Source organism: Acromyrmex echinatior, chromosome 13, assembly GCF_024713525.1.
Source record: "Acromyrmex echinatior isolate Ae372 chromosome 13, ASM2471352v2, whole genome shotgun sequence".
NCBI classification, from domain to species: Eukaryota; Metazoa; Arthropoda; class Insecta; order Hymenoptera; family Formicidae; genus Acromyrmex; species Acromyrmex echinatior.
The window spans coordinates 5,188,057-5,208,421 of record NC_141864.1 but is presented as its reverse complement, the minus strand read 5'-3'; the positions used below and the strand labels follow the sequence as shown (position 1 = coordinate 5,208,421).

General features: G+C 35.9%; 2 protein-coding genes across 8 annotated transcripts in view; one reads left to right on the top strand and one right to left on the bottom strand.

The window, feature by feature from the left end:
- Positions 1 to 20,365, top strand: part of LOC105150873 (uncharacterized) — a 157,736-nt gene that overhangs the window by 108,327 nt on the left and 29,044 nt on the right. The window lies entirely within an intron of this gene.
- olf413 (DBH like monooxygenase olf413) overlaps positions 314 to 20,365 on the bottom strand; it is a 345,980-nt gene continuing 325,928 nt past the window's right edge. For all 3 annotated transcript variants that reach the window (XM_087412835.1, XM_011064234.2, XM_011064235.2), the window contains 5 exons: positions 15,478 to 15,564; positions 12,051 to 12,233; positions 9,866 to 10,318; positions 8,767 to 8,960; positions 314 to 7,699 (listed from right to left, as the gene is read on the bottom strand). In XM_087412835.1, the coding sequence (XP_087268961.1) occupies positions 7,225 to 7,699; positions 8,767 to 8,960; positions 9,866 to 10,318; positions 12,051 to 12,233; positions 15,478 to 15,564 (1,392 nt within the window). In that variant the 3' untranslated portion in view covers positions 314 to 7,224. The remainder of the gene's footprint in view (positions 7,700 to 8,766; positions 8,961 to 9,865; positions 10,319 to 12,050; positions 12,234 to 15,477; positions 15,565 to 20,365) is intronic.

Here is a 20,365-nt window from a genome sequence, read left to right as displayed (position 1 = left end):
ATGACATCAAGAATTCAAGAAATTCTAAAAACATCAATCAAATATACGAAAAGTTTTGTTAAAATATTTCAATAATTTGATAATACAGATCTGATAATAACTTTATTATCAAAATAATTATGTAGAACGCTGTTTATTAAAATACGTTTTTTGCAAAATTACTTACCAAGCTTGAGATTCCTCAACATAATTATTTTGATAGTCCAATAAAATTTTCAGACTTGTAGTTAAATTTTTAAATACTTTAAATCATCAATTCTTTCCGTGTGGGAGTCAAGAGAAGACAGGTCGGATCAATAAAAAGACACGTACGTTAAAAAAACATTTACATATTTATATATATAAAATATAATACAATTTGTTACAGTGTAGATGATAGTGTAGATGTTAATATCGAGTGTAAATCGGATAGGTATAAATCTAATGTAAGAGCGTTATGGAAGGATAGGGCGCTCGGTGTATGTATATTTATAAAGATATAAGATGCTGTGTGTTTTTAGCCACACCTATCCGAAATAGGTATCGAGTGTGTAGTAAGGTGCCTATGAGGTTCCCCGGACGTCATTTAAATCTAAAACTATATACAGGACATTCTATGTACACGCACACGCTATTCGCTCGATTTTCTTATATGCATTCTCGCGCTTACGCATTACTGCTCCGATCGCTGCGCACATCCGTGTCTCTATTTTGCTAAAAGGACACGAAATTCCGAGCCGGCGATCGCTAATCCTCTACGTACAGTACATACATTTTCGATTTCCCAGCCTTCACCATCGTTTTCGCCAAAGCCCGCGGCAAAGTTGACATCGACCGACTTTCCGCGCGCTTCAAAACGGGAATCATATCCACTCGAATTTGGTTTGGTACTCCTGATGGAATAAACATTTTTGTTGAAAATGTGGTGGAAGGTGCAAGGCGTCAGCATACTTCGCGACGCGACGAAACTCGATTTTCCAGCGTCGTAACGTGGATTTTACTTTCAAGAAAAGGAGGAAAGTATTTCGACTTCGTATTTCGCGCACAATTTGCATAATAACTACTCTATCACTGTATGTATATCGAGAAAAACTGTTTTATTTAATTGGTTTATTTAGATTACTTACTGTCATTTATTTTAAATTAAACAACATCTGTCCCTTTAATTAATTATCAAAGAAATAATAGAAAACGTGATAGAAAAAGGAAATATAATCTAAGAAAACATTTTATTAATAAAAAATAAATAAAACAAATCAAAGTTGCTGTAAAAAAACAAGATCGAAGTTCGAAAAACTTTTGAAAATCGCCTGTTGTCGAAAGGATGGTGAACGCCAGCAATCGTTACAAAAGAAAGATTGCCTAACATATCTAGGTACAATACAAGATCATCGAGTATAAATGCGTAACACATCGCCCTACCGTGTGTTACCTAACATAATAATTATCCCAGTTTATTAAAGGACAACTCGTGACGCTTCGCTTGATTGTTCTATTCATATCACCGGCGATTCTTTAGCACCCATTCACGTCGTCAACGGTCCGCAACGAGAGACCGTCAAGATCCTCAGCATTCGTCGACGACGTGCATCAACTCCTTAAACGAGGACGATACATCGCGTCGTCCCCGTTCATCGCGCATCGATTTATTACGAGTCTGTTTGACGAAGTTAAAAATCGTCCGATATTCAGCAGATCCTAACATGCATGTCCACGCAATGAAGACAAGACAGAGAGATAGAATCGAGAAGAGAAAGAAACTCTAGCGGAAATTCAGTCGCAAATTCTGTGGCTACAAGTACCTTAATATGGATGGTATTCTTGCATGTGGGACCTCCATCGAGAAAACTGTGTCGATCGATGTGTCAGATAATAATTCAGTCGGAGATCCCATCAATAGTTGATACTTAATCTTCCCACGAATGATTTATTCATTTAAAAAATATCTTACTTTAAAAGAAAATTTGAAATCCACATTTGTGATTCCTAGGAAAAACTTTTTTCGCATTCATATTCTCAGGCAAAACGCTTTAATCGCGATATATTCTATACAAACTTATCGTCGATACGAGCGCTCCATTTTAAACGAATAAATTTCTCGGAAATATTTAGTAATTCTGCAGTAGAAATTCGCCTGCTTGCGGATAACGGGTTATCGGGGAAAAAAAATGCTGCGGTGGGGTGGTCTCTTTTGCGTAATAATTGTCCGACGTACTGCGAGATATCGAAAATAGTTCGCCGAACAACTACGTACAGTACGTACCATCGAGCACAGTTAGGAGGCGACGTCATACGCGGATTTATCGTCCGGCAATGCCGATCGCTTTCTATCGCCAGGATATAGTTCCCCGCATTCATGCCATTGAACCGGGTCCAATCGGAACAAAATATTTGTAAAGCCATGTATACTGCGGTTCTCAGCAATTTCGATTCGACAAGTATAGCGTGGTTACGAACGAATGACTTTCGCGCTGCTTGTCACCCTTAAGTAGTCGATGACGATCGGAGTCCGTCTTTCTTGTAATATAAATTATAATATAATTTTCAAAAAAATTATGTATAAAAAGTAACGTTTATAAAATCATTTATTATGTATCTCGAAAACATCATTTTAATTGATTCTTTTTCTCACAAGTTCGATTTTTTTTTTTGCTTGCAGAAATGTGTTACGCTATGACTAATGGATATTACGAGGCATCGACTCGAGAATCCCGACTGCTTAAGGGTTAAGATATGGCCATTCGATTGCCCTAAGGTCTTCTCTACACACACAGATTCTCCTATGACATTTACGAATTACCAGTTAGTATTAAATTGTAAAACGTACCTATGTGTCCGATACCGATTAGTCGCGCCTACTTTGAGATTTTCGCTATACTAGAAGGGAGGGAGGAGATAATTTTTCGATCTAACACCGAAAAATGTGAACTCGATGAAAAAATTTCAAGTTGATTTTAGCCAACAAAACTCTCCGTCCAACAAACTTCTCCTTTTCTTTTTCTGTTAATATCGGTGCAAAATTGAAATCGGTAACAGCGCGTGTTTAGGGACACTTCCGTTTCGTTTGATTTCGAAATGAGGTAGAATAAAGAACAAATCCGAGTCGAGAGTCATTTAAATGGAAATTATCAGGAGAAGCTTTCGAATCGAATGCAAATCACCATGCAGATCGTATCGTTCAAAACGTTCGTTTGGCCCTTGAGAATGTTCACGAGTTTACTAGGCACGTCATCTATATTAATTTGTTTCGTACAACTGAAGAATGCAGCTAATAATAACATCAATTTCATAATAGTAATAGTAATTATATTAATTAATCAATCAACTGAAGATAAACGGAACTTTGGTCAAATCAAATAACTTCGTTTAAAAAAATACCTTACAAAATCATAATTCGTTCAATTATATAGATTTACATTTAATCTATAAATCATAACTTAGCTTATACGTTGAGCAATCGTAAATTATCGTGCATTCAAGCGCATATCGATTACTCTTCAATATCCCTAATACGAATATACAATTAATAAGAATCACACAATTTATTGGAAAATCGAGTGTCCCTGGGTGTATCAGATTTGTTCAAAATCTCGAAAATGCGTGTCTGTGTACGTGTGTTGTATGTGTACGCAACAATGAGAGATGTGTCAAGTCGCAAGTTATATCGCTTTATACACATTAAATAAAAAATAAATAATCGCCCATATACGACAACGGGCGTTGACAAGCGCGCGTGAATAACGTTACACGTAATAAACTGTACAGAATGTTACAAAGAGTCGTCGGGTATGTATAATATAATATATATAGTGTATCTATTTATATATTTATATATAAACGTTGGTTAAGTAACACACCCCCCTTCGTAAAACGCTTCAACGAAAGAGATTGCGAAATAAGATTCTGATAGCGAGACATTGTTAGATTCTCGCACGAAATTACCATCGCGTGCAAATCAACCAATGCTTATACAATCTCTTTAAAAAATGCACCTTTATCGCTACAGTCTAGTTAACAAAATATACAGACTTTGGCGAGAACCGTGCGAGCACGACGTAGTGAAGCGCGCACATATTTATTGCGTGACCGCCGAAGTCATCAAAAACAGTGTTTCCCAAACGTATTCCAAGTAATGTTTTACGACTAGCTTTTATTATAACAGGAAATATATTTCTTGTGCAAAACAAAAAAGAACTTTCAGAATTTTAATTTTCCAAATTAATTTTTTGTTAAGTTAATATGAAAAAATTTGATACCGAAATTTGGATTAAAATATAAATCATAAAAATATTGATGTCACTCGATTTTAATCTTCTTCGTTTGATTCAATCTTACATCTTTCCTTCCATAGGAAAATTCAAAATACGATAAAAAATTATAATATTTTTTCATCATATTCTAAATGAATATTTATAAGCAAGTTTTTAACGTCATGTAATTTGGTGGAAGTTGTATACATCTATATTTTTTAAATTTCAATAATGATTTCTATGTACCCCGGTTATATAATTATTTTATTAGCAAACAAATTCGATTATGAAACGTTAAATAAAATTGGGAAGTACTGCACTGGAAAAACTTCGGAGAAAGCATATCCTAAAAAATAAATTCACGAAACGTTCTTTCACGAAATCGCGACGTCTCGCCCGGTTCTCGAACAGCAAATAAACAGCCAACAATTAAACTCTTGCGATTAGCTCGAAAGAAGTTTTAAATTAATATTCCGCTCTGTCGATAATAATCGCGAAAATTTATTAGGATATTTCTCGTTCGATCATCAGTCGAAAAAGTCGTACATAAAAAAAGTCAAACAGTATTTCATTATTAAATATTACCTACTCCACCTATCAAGATGAAATAGATACATTTTAATGCGACTTAAAATTAAAGTAGCTTTGTATGGGAGTGCCAAGGCAGTGTCTCGAAATCGATGATGATAGAATGACTCACAGGCAACAATGAACGGCAGCTTTATCAGGCAGTAATCGCAAGACGAACTAATCAATTCAAAGTATGAATGAATAGTGCAGTCACTAGTCACTTTCGTATTCAATGATAGGAAGTACATTTGCATGAAACGAACTCGTACGATTTCGATTATTATCTTTCATATAATGTTAAGAATATTACATAAATATTTACAACATTCTACAATAAAGTTTAGCTCTTAATTACAAGTTATTAAAAATAAAATATTACTTGATCTTATATATTACTATAATTTTTCATAATATCTTATTTATTAATTATAATCGCAGTCCATAATTCAATACGTTTAATTCATTTATTCTTTACATTTTATCAAGATTTTAAAAATAATTTTGCACAGAACAGAATTATTTATTTTAAGGTCCCTTCTTATAATACATATAATTTTTTTAAAGTTTTGATTATTACTGTGAATCGATATATCGAGGCATTGAGAATGTGTAGTATATAAAGAACAAGGAAGTTCTCGTGTTATTCATTTCCATCACAACTTGCATTATTGATTTCTAATGTGCTGCAGTTAAAGTACGACAGAGCCGATGTATTCGTATCCGAGAAATATCCTGCTACGGTCGTTCTATGCGAGCACGCGGGACATTATAGACTTTTCTGCAACAGCGTACTTCGAATATGGTAAATGCAAATGTCCCGAATATAAATAATAATATAAATTTCAAGTGAAAACTGTCTCGACAATTTATAGATATTTCGAGCGTGGGACTTCCGCTTTTACCGTGTTTCAAAGAGTACTGCTCGCAAAAAAATTCTCTATTATATAACAATGGTACGCGCGAACGGAAGTCGCGAAAGAGAAAAGCCGATCGCGAAACGAGAACACGATAGATCCGATCTCTCGTGCTCGGTTTTACCGCGGGCGAAAATTAATATGCCGCACATCCACATCCGGCTTCCGGCCAGCCAGTGTCATTAACTCTCTCTTTTCTGAACGATTTTTAAATGCCAAGATGAATATTTGATTATCGTCATTTCGAGTTTCAAAATCGTGTGTATTTTTAAAAGCTATCGAGGACAGAATTTAAAAATTAATGATTCGACGAAAAAAAAAGCTTTAAACATAAAAAAAGTGTCTACAATTGAAACTTGAAAAACATTCTAAATAAGTGCAGCACAATAATATTCCATATCTCTAATACATTTTTGTATGTAGAGATTCTTCTGAAAATAACTTTCATAGAATTATTTGCCTTAAGGTAAATGTGAAAGGAGCTTTTTCAAGATTGATTCTTCAAAAGAATTATTTCTTTGTAAGATAAAAAGTTAATTAAATTTAATTTAATTCAAAAATAGTGAAATATATACGTATATATACTTTTAATTATTTTATTAGATTTATACTTTTATCCTCCTTATTTCTTAATTTAATACAGCCATGTAACTGTACTAAGAAAGAGAGAGAGTTAATAAGTTCTTGATAAAATCGAACACCGTACGTGGATGAGATATTTTCAATGACATGCCTCTGTAAAATTACTATAATTTTATTTCAACACCTATAAGTCGAGATAACGTGGATTCGGTAATTTCTTCTACGTTTTCTATGATGTATATATGTATATAGGTTTCATCTACACCGAATCGAATGGTGATTGCAATTATCCTTTTCCTCTCGCAGAAATTTGACATTCTCGACTAAAGACTGGCGAATTCTTCGCGATACGCGCGTGCATATGTTGCTTAAGTCTTTACGAGCTGCTTATTTTAAGAATTAAATAAATTCAACTTTTAAATATAAATTTCAATGAAATGCAAATATAAACTGTTAAGCTAAATTAAATTCTGGCTAAAATTTTTCGAATATTTATAGCACTCTTAAATTAAATATATCAAGTTAGCTTCGATTATCTCACTTTAAACATTTCACTATTCAGTAACGAAGGCTGAATGGCTGTAACTTTTATTATCTATCCAGTATGAAACACGATATGGTATACGACGAAGATTGCGCCAGCCACTAGTCATATCGGAAAGGTCGCTCCACTTCGAAAAAAAAAGAGCCCACTGATCGAATCACCCGAGAATCGAATGCGTTCCCGGATGCGCTCGGTCGGAGAACGATAACATTTATCTAAGCCTAAGTATCGCATCGCTGAGATTGGCATATACTTACGCGAACATACGTACGCGCCAGTTGCTACTGCTGCTGTTGCTCGGTCCGCCATTCGATCGCGATGGATGACCACCAAGGCGATCCTGGATCCGAGTGAACTCGAACGACCACTCATCCGGCGGCGACGTTCACCTGAACGCAGCGCCGGCGACGACAGTGACGGCGGCCAGGATCACAGCCGCCGATACCGTACGGCCGCAGGAACTACCAGCTGTGGGACCCGCGTCGCTGCTGCGGGACACCTTGCTACGCACCAATTGACCCCGCTCGACTGCGTTCGACTCGTCACTGTCAGGATCAACGGGCGCACCAATATCGCCGTCCTCGCTCAGCAACATCGACAGTTTGTTCCGCAGTGGCTTCTTCGCGCAGGGCACGCTCGCTTCCTCGTAGGGCCTGAGGATGCGTGGGTAGTGCACCTCGAGGTTTTCTGTACCGGGCAGAGCACCTTTACTGCTACCACATAACGGCTTAAACGTGCCACTTCGAGTGGCTTCTTGGAAACTTTGGAAATTTGATTCCCAGTCGTAGCTGACTAGTCGTTCCTCGAGCGTCATGCCCTTTAAGTTCGGCGGCTCCTGGATCATCACCGGACTGGAAGCTCTACGCCAAAAACGAAGTCTCGTAAAGTCGCGTGTTTTTCTCGCACACAGATTTTTATAATTGGACTGTTTACTTCAATTATTTTGTGTGATATAAAGAGATAAAAGTTCTGAGGAGCCGTCTTTATTTGATTTACCTATGCACATGTATGCGTACTGTCTATGAGTGTTATATTACGTAACTGATTGTATTACATGATAATATATATTATGTGTTTATACATGAGTGGGACCAAGAAATAGGAGGCTCCCACTTCCTGGTTCACCTCATTGGGAACTTTCATCGGGGGTATAAAATATGGCGGTGAAATGAACAGTCCAGATATGAAAGTATGTGATTATAATTTACATATATGTTTCCTTTCATACACTTCTTTTTTCCTATATTTCAATTTAGTCATATTACGTACAAATTTTTCATTTATAAATGAATATTGCAGCTGTTTATATATTATATGTATATACATATTATTAAATCTTTGACATCGAAACATCAAAACAATTAAGAAACGATAAATTTTGTAAATTTTATCAAGAGTTAATTTACAATAAGTTAAATATTGCGTATCTTAGCAATGGCCAGCACGTCGATGCGAGATAATATCTATCACTTTTTAAGTCAATAATGGCTGGCACTTTTGTAATGTACGAGCTCTGTTCCTAATAGCCAATTTAGAGTGATCAAAGAGCAAAATGTCGAGCGATCATCGTTTGCATGGAGCTATATAAATTGGCAACAACGTGTAACTGCACAATTAACTTTCCTCTCATTCGCGTAAATGATTTGCCAATTGAAATTATAACGATGATAAAGTAAAAGATAAATATGAGTCAATTAAAATTATGTAACAGAAATCGTCATAAAACAATTTGTGTCTGAGATCAATTTTAGATTCGTTACAATTAATCAATTAATTCAAATACTATTAAAAATGTCTTTCGAAAGATTTAAAATAGATATATAAAATTCGTCTAGATTTTTCATCTTCTCAATTATGAAGATACTTTATATAATCTTATCATACGATTTTTTGTTGACGGCTATAAATTTGTGGAAATGTTACTTACTGTATTAATTTCTGGATTCCCAAGCTGTGCAGCACCGTCGGTAGCGAAGGCAATGAATAACAAAGAGATAATTCAATACGAGGATAATAGAGAACGGACACCAGGCAAGTTTCTTCTCTCGTTCCCAGGCCGCCAAGTGTAATGGCCGTACGAGATTCAGACGAGTACGTGCACTCGGTGACTAAATGATCGCCCTATAACGTAAAATAATCATCTGAATAATATTAGGCTGAACAGAGAATATTAAAATTTTAAAATCTTTCGATATATCATCAACTCAATAAAACTAAAAAAATGGCAGTAACATGTATAAGTTTCGAAATTTTTGGCTTGATATAGCAAAATCGTAATGCATATATCAATACTTTACTGTAGTGATTTTCAATGATATCACTTTTCAATTCAATTCTGTCATAATTATTTTTACTTAATGTTAACACGTAATCGCGTTTAAGTCCACCCTGTTCAAGCTCGTTCAAACAATTAAACTCAGGTTCATGCCCTGCATCTGTAGCATGTCGGCACTTTACGTGATCAAAGCTATACTTATTGCACGTTAATAAACTTTATAACAAGCTCATAAACTTTCTATACGTGCTATGGGTTATAATACAGCTAGAAGTATGTTCGCGGCAAGTAAACGAAAGGCGTGCAACACAGCGGAAACAGAACAGAAAAATAAGAATATATTAAAGGATCGCTGTAGAAGATGTAAGTTGCTCGCGAAGCGCTTAAGAATAATCTTGGATTATTTTCAAAGAAAAAATCTTGGCGGATAGATTCGAGTTCGAGATTCTTTTCCCCGAGTCTGTTGGCGATCCTCTTTCGTTAATCGGGAATATTTTATAATTGCATTAGCTATCGCCGCAGGATGGATGAAGTAAGTTTAATAAATTAGCCAATAAATTGGATTTTGATATAACGATTAAAATAAAATCTATAACTTAAGCCCGCAATATTCGATATCTTTTTCTCAAATATAATTATTATTCATTATTTTAATAGAAAAAGTATCGCCATTCCATTGGGAAATGCTATCTTTCAGTAGTATATAAGCAATATAATACATCGTACGTCATATAACTAAGACTGTACTTACCGGATACACCTTGACCGGTCTCTGAAGCCTCCGATACTCCTGATAATTGGGATCGTAGTTGGTGTCGGCGGCGATCGGCGGCAGCTCTTCGCTGGCGCGGATCTGCCGCAGGCGGACCTTTCTACCGAGCTGGTGGGTGTGCATGATCACGGCGAACATGTTAATGCCGCTGTTCGGTATCGTCTGACCGGTGCAATCGGCGATGCAGTGGCCCTCGGAGACCACCTCAGGCTGGCCGGGCGGTATTATGTGCCGCCAGTTCGGGTCGATGCCAACACTGAGGATACCAGCGTCATGGCCGCGCAGTCGATCGGTGTAGAGAAGACGCAGGCCGCTGCTGTCGCTGATGAAGGCGTCCAGCTGCGGGTTCGTGTAGTGGGTCTCCAACATGTAGTAGCGCGGCCCCGCGTACGGATTGAGCGCGTATCCGGCCTCCGGCGGATAATTAAAGCCCTGGTGCGGCAAAAGAGAGAGAGAGGGAAACGATGGATTATGCAGAAGCTGCCAGTAAATAAAAACAGGACCGGCAGCGAATACCCCGGTCCGGTTCTGATCGTGGGCCCGTTCTCGTCCGATCTAGTCCGGTCTGATCCCGCCCCTACCTCAGCGACGTTTCAAGTCTGGTATAATCGGTATACGCCTCGATCCATCAGAACGGGCCCTCGATGAAAATTGTCGCTCATGGAATTCATTTCCTTATTGGGCGTGCATGGTACTCACGAATTATGCCCGATTAATTTTAATTTTTAGGTACCGATGATGAGCAAGATAATAATCCGCCCAATTCGGGGAATCGTCATGCGATATAATCGCTAACCTCAAGAACATTTTAAATTGAAATTTATTAACATAGCCCCAATAATTTCGATTCGTTAGCACTAAACGTGTTTGCATTATTAATGAGATTTTTATTTTAATTCTAAATATTCAAACACAAATGTGCGTATGTGTGTGTGTGTGTGTGTGTGTGTGTGTGTGTGTATGTGAGGTCATTCTTATTTTGTTATCGTTTGTAGTCATTCAAATTGTCCGCAGTGGAAATTTTATTTATTATTTTTTGTCTGAGATTAAAATAATAATCATTTAATAATATTACTAAATAAATGTAGATTGACGAAATGTATTATCGTCACTATTCTTGAAAATCTGAATAATCTGATAAATATTTGAATATAATACAGTAATATTATTAATATACATATATTGTTTTAAAAATTAAAATAAAAGTAAAAATATTTAGTGCACTATTTAATATTACATTTAATACTGCGTGTTATATCAATTGATGTTATTATCAATATTATTTCATCATTTATTGGGAACTATATACAAGACAACACGTTTTACGATTGGTTGCAATTTCACAGGATGTTCGTATTACCAATAACCACGAAGAAACAAGTTTGCGGTATTCATGTTCTCACATTGGTATACATTACACCGCACTCGGAATTATCACGAAACTCCGGACGTGCTTTGCACGATCACGCGCAATACTTCACGAAAAGTCAAGTTTACATAGTGAAGGGTCAATGGATACTTCCGATAATCAAAGTTATAGAGAAACAAACAAGATACAATAAATTTAATATATTCCGCTTATATATTTTTTGTTCATTTTTTTTAAGAAATAACTTGTATACGGAAAGAACAAATTTTTTTGTTCTAGTATTTAAAAATTTAATTAGCTATAAATCTGAAAATAATTTTGTTGAATTATCAAAATAATTATATAAAACGATTAAGTGTTGATGACAACTTGCAAAAAGTGTTAACGTTTTAGCAATCAGTTTGAGCCACATAATTATTTTGACGGTCCAAATGAAATTATTTTCGGAAATAAATTTTTAAATATTTCAAAAAACCATTCTTTCCATATATCTCAATTAAATAATTTATTAAACCATTTTATTCTCTGACACCGAATCGAAGACTTCGATAAAACAACTGGATAATTCCATTATTGGCAAAATGACTAAAGAATTTTAACTGATGATCGTTACAAAACGCGTAATGTTCAGTGAAAATAAATGAATTTAAAAATTTGTATTTCGTGCATCTCTGAAATTTTGTGCAGCAGATAGTTTCTGTGAAAACTACCGAAAACTTGCCAGAGCATGGAAACACCTCAGTGCCTCACGTCGAGGTCTTCGGCGTACAAACGTAAGAGAAGTTTTTGACATACCTCAGAACCGAGACTCCAAGTGGCTGCGATCGTGTTGCACTGGAATGTGGGTTTATCAGGAACATAACAGACACCCCCGGTAGTTTCGGCCGCGGATTCCAATTCGGCTTGATCTCCGCGGCACTCGTACAGGGTCATGTGGTGAAGGTATTCGTGGCTTCCCGGCTGAATAACTGGTTCATACTGAAATATACAACAGGCGTACAAGCTCGTAACGAGGATTAATGTCGAGCGCATTTCGGTTGTGTACGTAACGTGTTCATAACTCAAGAACAACGTATATATCTTGACACTTTTATCGCAGTAGAATCGACCCTGAATTGATTGAAGAAGCCGCGAGCTTCAAGTGGGATTGTCTCGTTTATTCGTATAACTTAATCCCGTCAATGGAAAAAAAATTGCAAGATTCTTTATTTCTTTCAAAGTTTTCGTGTCGTATCATTTTACGGGCAATTAATCCGATTAATGACTACTTTGTACTCGCCGTTTCGATTTAAAACAAAGCGAACGTCAATGAATTGAATCGATTCATCGAATTGAATGGATAATGGAATATCAGCTGTAACAGAAAAAGGAAGGCAGGCACTTCGCACTTTAATAAGCGTCGATTCTAACAGTTTGGGGAAAGCTGTTTGAGCACAAAATTGGCAAAGAGCAATCTCCGACGCAAGTCGATACGGTTTTTCTCGCGTCGCGAAAACGAGTTGTTTCGGCACGTTTACCTCTCAATAGGAGTAACAAATTAAGGTGCCCACTGATACCACGGTTAACGGCAGTTCACTCGATTGTTAGCCTCAGAATACCTTGATGCTCCGTTAATAAAAGTCCCATAAAATGCGAAGGGGGAGGCGGGTGTCCGCGTTTTAAGCGCTTAAGTTATCGCAATCGAAACGCTAATCGTCTCTCCTCCCTCCCTTCCACCCTCCTGTCGTTGTACCCGTGATAGGAACACAGAGCAATCGCATCGCGTAGTTGGGTCACGTCCGATCGAGTTCGAGATTCAGGTGTCGGTCGGTCGACCAACGCTAGATAGGGCGAACTATATCAACCAGCCGAGTCAACACCCTATTCGGAAATACCGGTGCGGATATAAACATCAGCAAGAGCTGAAATAGGATAAGATAGAAACGAGAATACAGGACTGAGTAATAAGAAATAGAATACAGTAGGAAATAGAAATATTCCGACAATATTAAGTAAAAATGTATTTTAAGACTGCAAGTAATCGTACACGGAAAAAAAAGATCAGCCACAGCTAAAAATTAGACATGACAGTTAAATTCAGTGTAATATTATATAGACACCTAACGTCGTGCGAGGTCTAATTTTTATTAAAAATTAACGCGAAATCTAAATATTATCATTGTAACAGACAAGCATTTTGCTATCACGTCGATGTATTGATCATTGCAGCAAACGTTTTTCTGTGCAGACAATTTAGTAGCAAGTACAGTTTCAGTAAACTATATTTAGCTGTGGTAGAAACAATTTTCTTTTACACGGATCATCACTATGACAATTTCATGTTGCTAAATAATAAACTGACTGTAACAGACAAGCATTTTGCTATCACATCTTTATATTAGCTACAGCAGCAAATCCTTTGTATGTATTAGCAAATTTCCTAGCTATAGTAACTTATGCAATTTTAGCTAATCAGAATTTGTAATCAGGAACATTTTTTTTCTATGTAGTTTGCTTGAATTCACTGCAAATCCAAATGTGTAAAATTAATTTCAATTAAATTAATTATGTGTGTTATTTTCCGTATAAAAATAAAAACTATATTGCACGTTTAATCAATATTTGAATGCAATATAGTATATTATTTTTATATGAAAAACTAATCACACTTACATTGAAAAATATAACTCGAGAAGCGTTAAACGTGAATTACTTGAGGAAATATCTTATTCAAATTATTCGCTAACATAAAATTCACGCCGAATAGAAAGTAGAAATAGGTAAGTACATAAATTTTAAAATAAAAAGATAACATTTATTCGATCTTTCATATCAAAAACTTCAAATATTACGGTACCTTTTTTAATTTTGCAATCTTCTTCGGTTTAAAACTAATTTTTCTCGAATATAGATAGAAGTGAATTTCATTTTCATTCCTTCACATATCCATCGATCTATATTCTATTTGTACAATGTCTATTAACGCACATACAAGGTATTATTTGCGACATTCTGTGATTCATTTTAGACATAATAAAAATTAACTTTGAATTAATATCTAATATATATAAAAATATAATAAAGTCGGTAATAAACAGGATTTCTATTCGCTATAGTTTTGATTGCGTAAACAGTGTACATAACAATAGATTGGATAACATTAACGTAACAGATTCCGTTGACAATAAAATATCGCGTTGAATAAAATTCGAGAAAGCGTAGATATGCAAACTTTTACTGCCTGACTTGCGGCTTTACTGCCAGTCCAACTTCGATTTTTAACACGCGATTTGGAGAATCGTGCGCGTCTCTCTGCATCAAAATGAAACTTTATACTAACGTGAATCGATACCCGGCAGTAATACAAGGTTTATGACCGCATGCTTTGTCACTGTCGCATTTATCGATGACATCTCGTGCATCGATCTGTCATCGTTGGTAGTGAAAACCGGCGGCCGGAACGGCGAAATGATCTCGCCTACCGCATTGATCCTGCCATCATACAGATCCGCCCATTCGTTCATTTATGATGAAGTTTCATAGCCGAATTGATCGATCGACTTGCATTCGGCACGCAAATCGAACATCTTTTTCTAATCAAGCGAGCAATAAGCACGCGAGTATTTTAGCATTCTTTTTATGTTTGCCACAAAAAGTAATTGTACATATTTTAAATGTCATGTACATAACTACTGTAAGAATAATAAAAATTCTTGGAACAATCAAAATGTATTCTTGATTAGGATATACAAGAAAAATCTAAATGTATTAAAAAGACAAAAATAGAAAATAATTTAATATTTATTTTTCAAATTTTATATAATATCAAGATTATTATTTAAGAGACTATCAAAAGGGATGCGAGATTGTGAATTAAAACAATTGTTTTTAATAGTACTTTCTAGTAGTACATCAGAATATTTCTAAAAGAAATCGTTAACTATGATTAAACGCTCGGTACAAAACACTGTTAAACTTCTAGATTATCATTTTGCGCGGCATATTTATCGGGCGGCTACCTGAAGACGTTGCATCTTCAGACGCGAAAACACGCGAGGCAGAAGATAACTCCCGTATAGGGAGGAGATGGTAAGACGGGAGGGAGATAGGAGGGGCGAGTCGGTAAACTCGACGTGCAGTTTCTTCGGCATTACAAGAGCATCCACCTTCGCTTTAATCAAGTCGGAGAGCGGCGGGCGCGCGCGAGCTACCGTAAACGGGTTATATACCTGGAGGAACTCACCTTCACGACGTGGTGTTTCTGATTAATGCTCGGCATCCTCAGGACACGGCACCAGAGCAGCGTGTCTTGCCCCATGGGTAAACGAACCTGCACAGCAATTCGAATGGTACTTCGTTAAGCGAGTATAATTCCATGAGAAACTAACGGATAGAGCCGCTACATTGGGACCATTGATACTTCGTATCAGCATCGATGTCACGGAGATGTATCAATGTACCACTTTATCAAGAGGAAAATTTGATTTTGATATATACGCAACTGTATACCATATATACTAGAGATACATACATTTTGAAACAATTAAACTGTAAAGTACAATATTCAAATTATTCGTTTTTTTTTTACAAAGCAAATACACAAAGAAATGAACGATCTATAATCGAGCAGAACAAAGTTAACAACATTTCATAGGAAAATTTCAATTTATATATATTTCAATTTATTAACAATATTTCAATTTATTGTAGGAAAAGAAAATAGAATTAATGAACGTTTCGGAACACACAGGTCCTTCATCAGCAATTATTCAATGATAAATTGATCGATATCAAATGATTAATATTACGTTTATAATAGTTGATTAATTCGTTGCAAGGGAACATTTGAAATGATTGTAAACATATTGAAAAGCTTGTTCTTTAGCCTTGAAATCCTGCTTTTTAATGTGAGTGTAGAGATGACATTTTTTTAAATAATGTTCGTCAATTTTCAGTGTCAGAGAATAAATTGAAATTGAAGTAAGGATGCATTCTCTGGTAGCAAACTGACGTCAAAATGACGACAAAATGACGTAGCTTGCTACCTGAGTTACTATATAGTAAAATACAACATAAAAAGTATGAACAAAGTTGGAGAAATACGCAGATATTATATGCACTTATATTTTTAGCTTCAATTGATCATTTCCATTTAAAAAATTAGAATTTTCATTACTAAGTTTTCAAAACTAAGTTTTAATAACAAAATCACTGTAAAATTTTAAATTAAGAGTAAACACAAAACAAAATAAAAATATTACTACTATTAAAATATTATTACAAAATGTGTTATTTAAATGTATAAAATATAAATGATATTTTATATATGGTTATTATAAGATATAATCAAAGCGTAAAACATCAAACAGATTATTGGAAAAATATATTTATGCCATAAATATTTATTCTATCGGATCATAATTTCATTGTTTCGAAAATACATTACATTTCATCTTTCTTTTAAAAATAATCGTCACTTAATAAATACAAAGAGCGTCTATTGGGATGAATACTATAGTAAGAAGTATAAAAGGGGAAAATTCGAGAGACTTAGCTACTTGATGCATACGTCAGGTTAATGGTTTGTTACAACGGAGTAAGAGCAGTTAAACGCAAATATATACGAGAAATTCATTACCATATTTTCCGACGCCGCGTGCGACTTACGTAACAAGGTTGCAAGTTGCTTTTGTGATATACGAGCCCATTTCGCCCTGTCTCAAAGCGGCACCTTCCACGCCACGCGACTATTTTGCACAGTTCTCATGCACGGCCGGTTGTATTGTGCACGAACGTGTTGCGAGTTTTTCGGCACGTATAACAGAATAAGAACTGCATGTACCGGCGTTAGTTGCGTTACTTGTTTTACGTGTTTCGCTCGATATACATAGGCTGTATTGTTACGTGCGAACACATATTGTTCAAAATGGTACTTTGCAATATTGTAGACACCGCTTAGCTATATCCGGCTTCATTGTACACCGATGTACACCGCGATTATTTCGACATGTAGAGTAGAAGATTTATAAATGGTGAGATGAAAAATATTTAGTTTATAAAAATTTCTCCGGCGCAAGTCGAATATACATAGGTTTCATGGAATACGATGTAGCAACTTGCTTGCGCTATTTTTCAGATTCTGTAATATTCTACCGTTTGTTACAGAGAGAAAGAGAGAGAGAGAGAGAGAGTGCCACTGTTTCATTAATTTTTACATTCTCACCATACATTTGCGAATATTATTTCTGATATAAATTTTTGTTGAAACATGTTGAATTTATTTTAGTTTAGAATGAAAATACATGTCCGCTTACACTGGAAAAAAACTTACTAAATCTTAATTTCTTTGAATAGTAAACGTTAAAATTTAGTATTTTATTCAGTGTATCTGTTTTACTTGTTTTATTATTTCAATGATACATCATGATTCCCTTATTGCAACTAATTATACCAGTTGTACGGTTTTGCAACTGATTTGGTTAATTATACGCTTCTCGCTTCGCGAGAACAGGATAAGAATTATACATACCAGTGTTAGTTGTGCTACTTGTCTTGTATGTATCTCCCATCTACAAGTCAGATTCTACCGAATTACTCACGGAGTACGAGATTTTGCGCATCAATGGAACCACGCTCGGTGTTACCATGTATCTCGGTAAATACGGAGACCCAAAGGGAATATAGGGAAAGGCTGGGTGCTGGTGGATCGTTTCAAACTGTTCGCCGCGGGGCGTATAGACGACCATACACCGTTCGAGAAAATTACAATTCTCTTTTTCGCGCATCTCTCCCTCTTCCGACGAGCGACGATCGACTCCTGGCCCTAAGCGCTCCAACCACGCCGGCGGATTCTCCCACGCGCTTATGCGAAATTATCGATGTCGAGATTACCGGGAAGGACGAGCGCGTTTATTGTTTTGCGGTCGAGCACGTTGACTGACGCCCCGGGGCGACGGAGAAATTTTTAGGGACCAACGCATTTCCGATTTCAACAGGCATCGAACTGTCTCCGCCACTTCGGAACGATCTTTCTTCGTTGACATTCAAAGTGACGTAAAGTGTTCGGAAATAAATTACAGAAACTTCCATGAGTCAATCTATAATTAAATAAGAAAAATCCTGTATTCACTGAGAGAAAGGATTTTGTTAATTTAATAAGCCATCAGTACCTTTAACAAGGTAAATCTGTAAATGTGCGACAACAAATTGGTTTGTTGTGATTATTGCTAGTCTGCTATCATATCAATTAATGCACATCAATTAATTATTAGTAACAAAAGCAAATTATATAGAATCTAACCTACCTTTTAAATAAATTTTAGGCATTTACGAGAAATCATATATGATCGTGAAGTCTTAAGTCGTATCGAATCTCTAAATCTGCCAATAATTTATTGCGATGTCACTAATAAAATCACGTGCACGTTCGATTTTTAATTCTAAATTTGTTAAAATAAATTCAACATGTTTTATCAAAAAGTTATAACGGAAACACGGATGGTATTTGCAATGTACGGCGAGAATATAAAAATTAACGAACCGGTAACAATCCTTCTAATAAACAGTAGAATTTTAAGAGTGGCGCAATGTAAATTCATTTCTCATCAACCTCGTCTTCTTCTGTGCCTATTCTTCTATTCATATTCATCGTGGCGCGATACAAAAGTTATTCGACCGTTCGGTAACTTTTGCGTACTAAGTTAAGAGCAAACTTTCTCGCGATATTCGAAAATGGAATGCAGATCGAAATACAGAAATATAACGTTAGTAATATTTTAAAAATATCAATGCCAAAACATATCAATAATTTAAAGAAGTTCAAAAATATCTTAGATATTTCAGTATTTTGACGGTAAAATTGGAAATAAGATAAATAATCATAATTAAATAATTTTGAAGAAAAATTTCGAGTGAATGAGTAAGATAAATACTTGGAATATTTTACGTTTCATTGGATTTCATCTATTATTTTCTACAACCTAGAAAATATTCGCCATTCATTCACAAGTATTATATTATATTTAAATATATCTAAAATACGAAATAATTTCCCTGTAATTAATATATAAATTTCTTTCAGTTACTTTAGTTCTTTCTACATTATTTGCTAGAGTAAAAGAAACATATGTGCTTGGAACAAGGAAAGAAGACGAAAAGTAACGTACAAATGCAGCTAAAAAGTACCTGTTATCTCGATTATTCCACTACAGCGATTGTAACGAAGTCTCGGTAACGCGAACGGGCACAAAAATCTCGCGAAAAATGGCAAAATTCGACAAACTGGAAATGTATTTACGAGCGAATACATTTCGAGCTAGGCGCTTGCTTGTCTCAAACGATATTACATGGTCAACATTTCCGGGTCGTTTATCAGCACGTCCAGCGAATGATCTTGCACTTTTTCGCGGGCCAACGAGCGTAATACGCAAGGGTGGCCCGATTCCGGTCTCGATATAAACTATAAACAGCGCCGGGGCAGACGGTAGAATTAGCATTGTCCGATTCTCGGCGATAGCGCCGACCTCGTAATCTACGACCCGGCGACGCTAATGAACGAATAGTTTTTGCCGGATGTGACCCGGTTAAGATTTATGTCGTCATAAATTCGGCATACAATGCCTTCTCTCTTTCTCCATCTCCATCTCTCTCTCTCTCTCTTTCTCTCTCTAACTCAGCTGCGTGATAAAAATCCAGTCGCGCGCGCACCCAGCTAAATGCGTTCGAACATTCATTTCACGCACGCGACGTACATACGCACGCATGACCTGTACACGTGTCGACGAATGATGGAAACAAAACCGTATGACGAGAGAGCTTTGAAAAAGCTTGTTCGCGTCTCGGATCCGGATAAACGAATGATTCGCCGCGCGTCTCTACAAACATTAAAACGCTGATCGTGCGAAACCAATTTCTCTCCCTGTTTTGTACGTTGAATATTTTTAACTTTCTCTCTGTTTAGGTTTGCGAAATAATCGATATTTCTTTATAATCTTCAAAGCTTAAAGATTTATCAGATGTACGGTAAAAAAGTGATCGGAATTGAAAATTTATACTTTTTAAGTATAAAATGAATTGTATGAATATGAAATAGTTTAATAAGATCAATATTTATAGTTAACAATACACGTTTA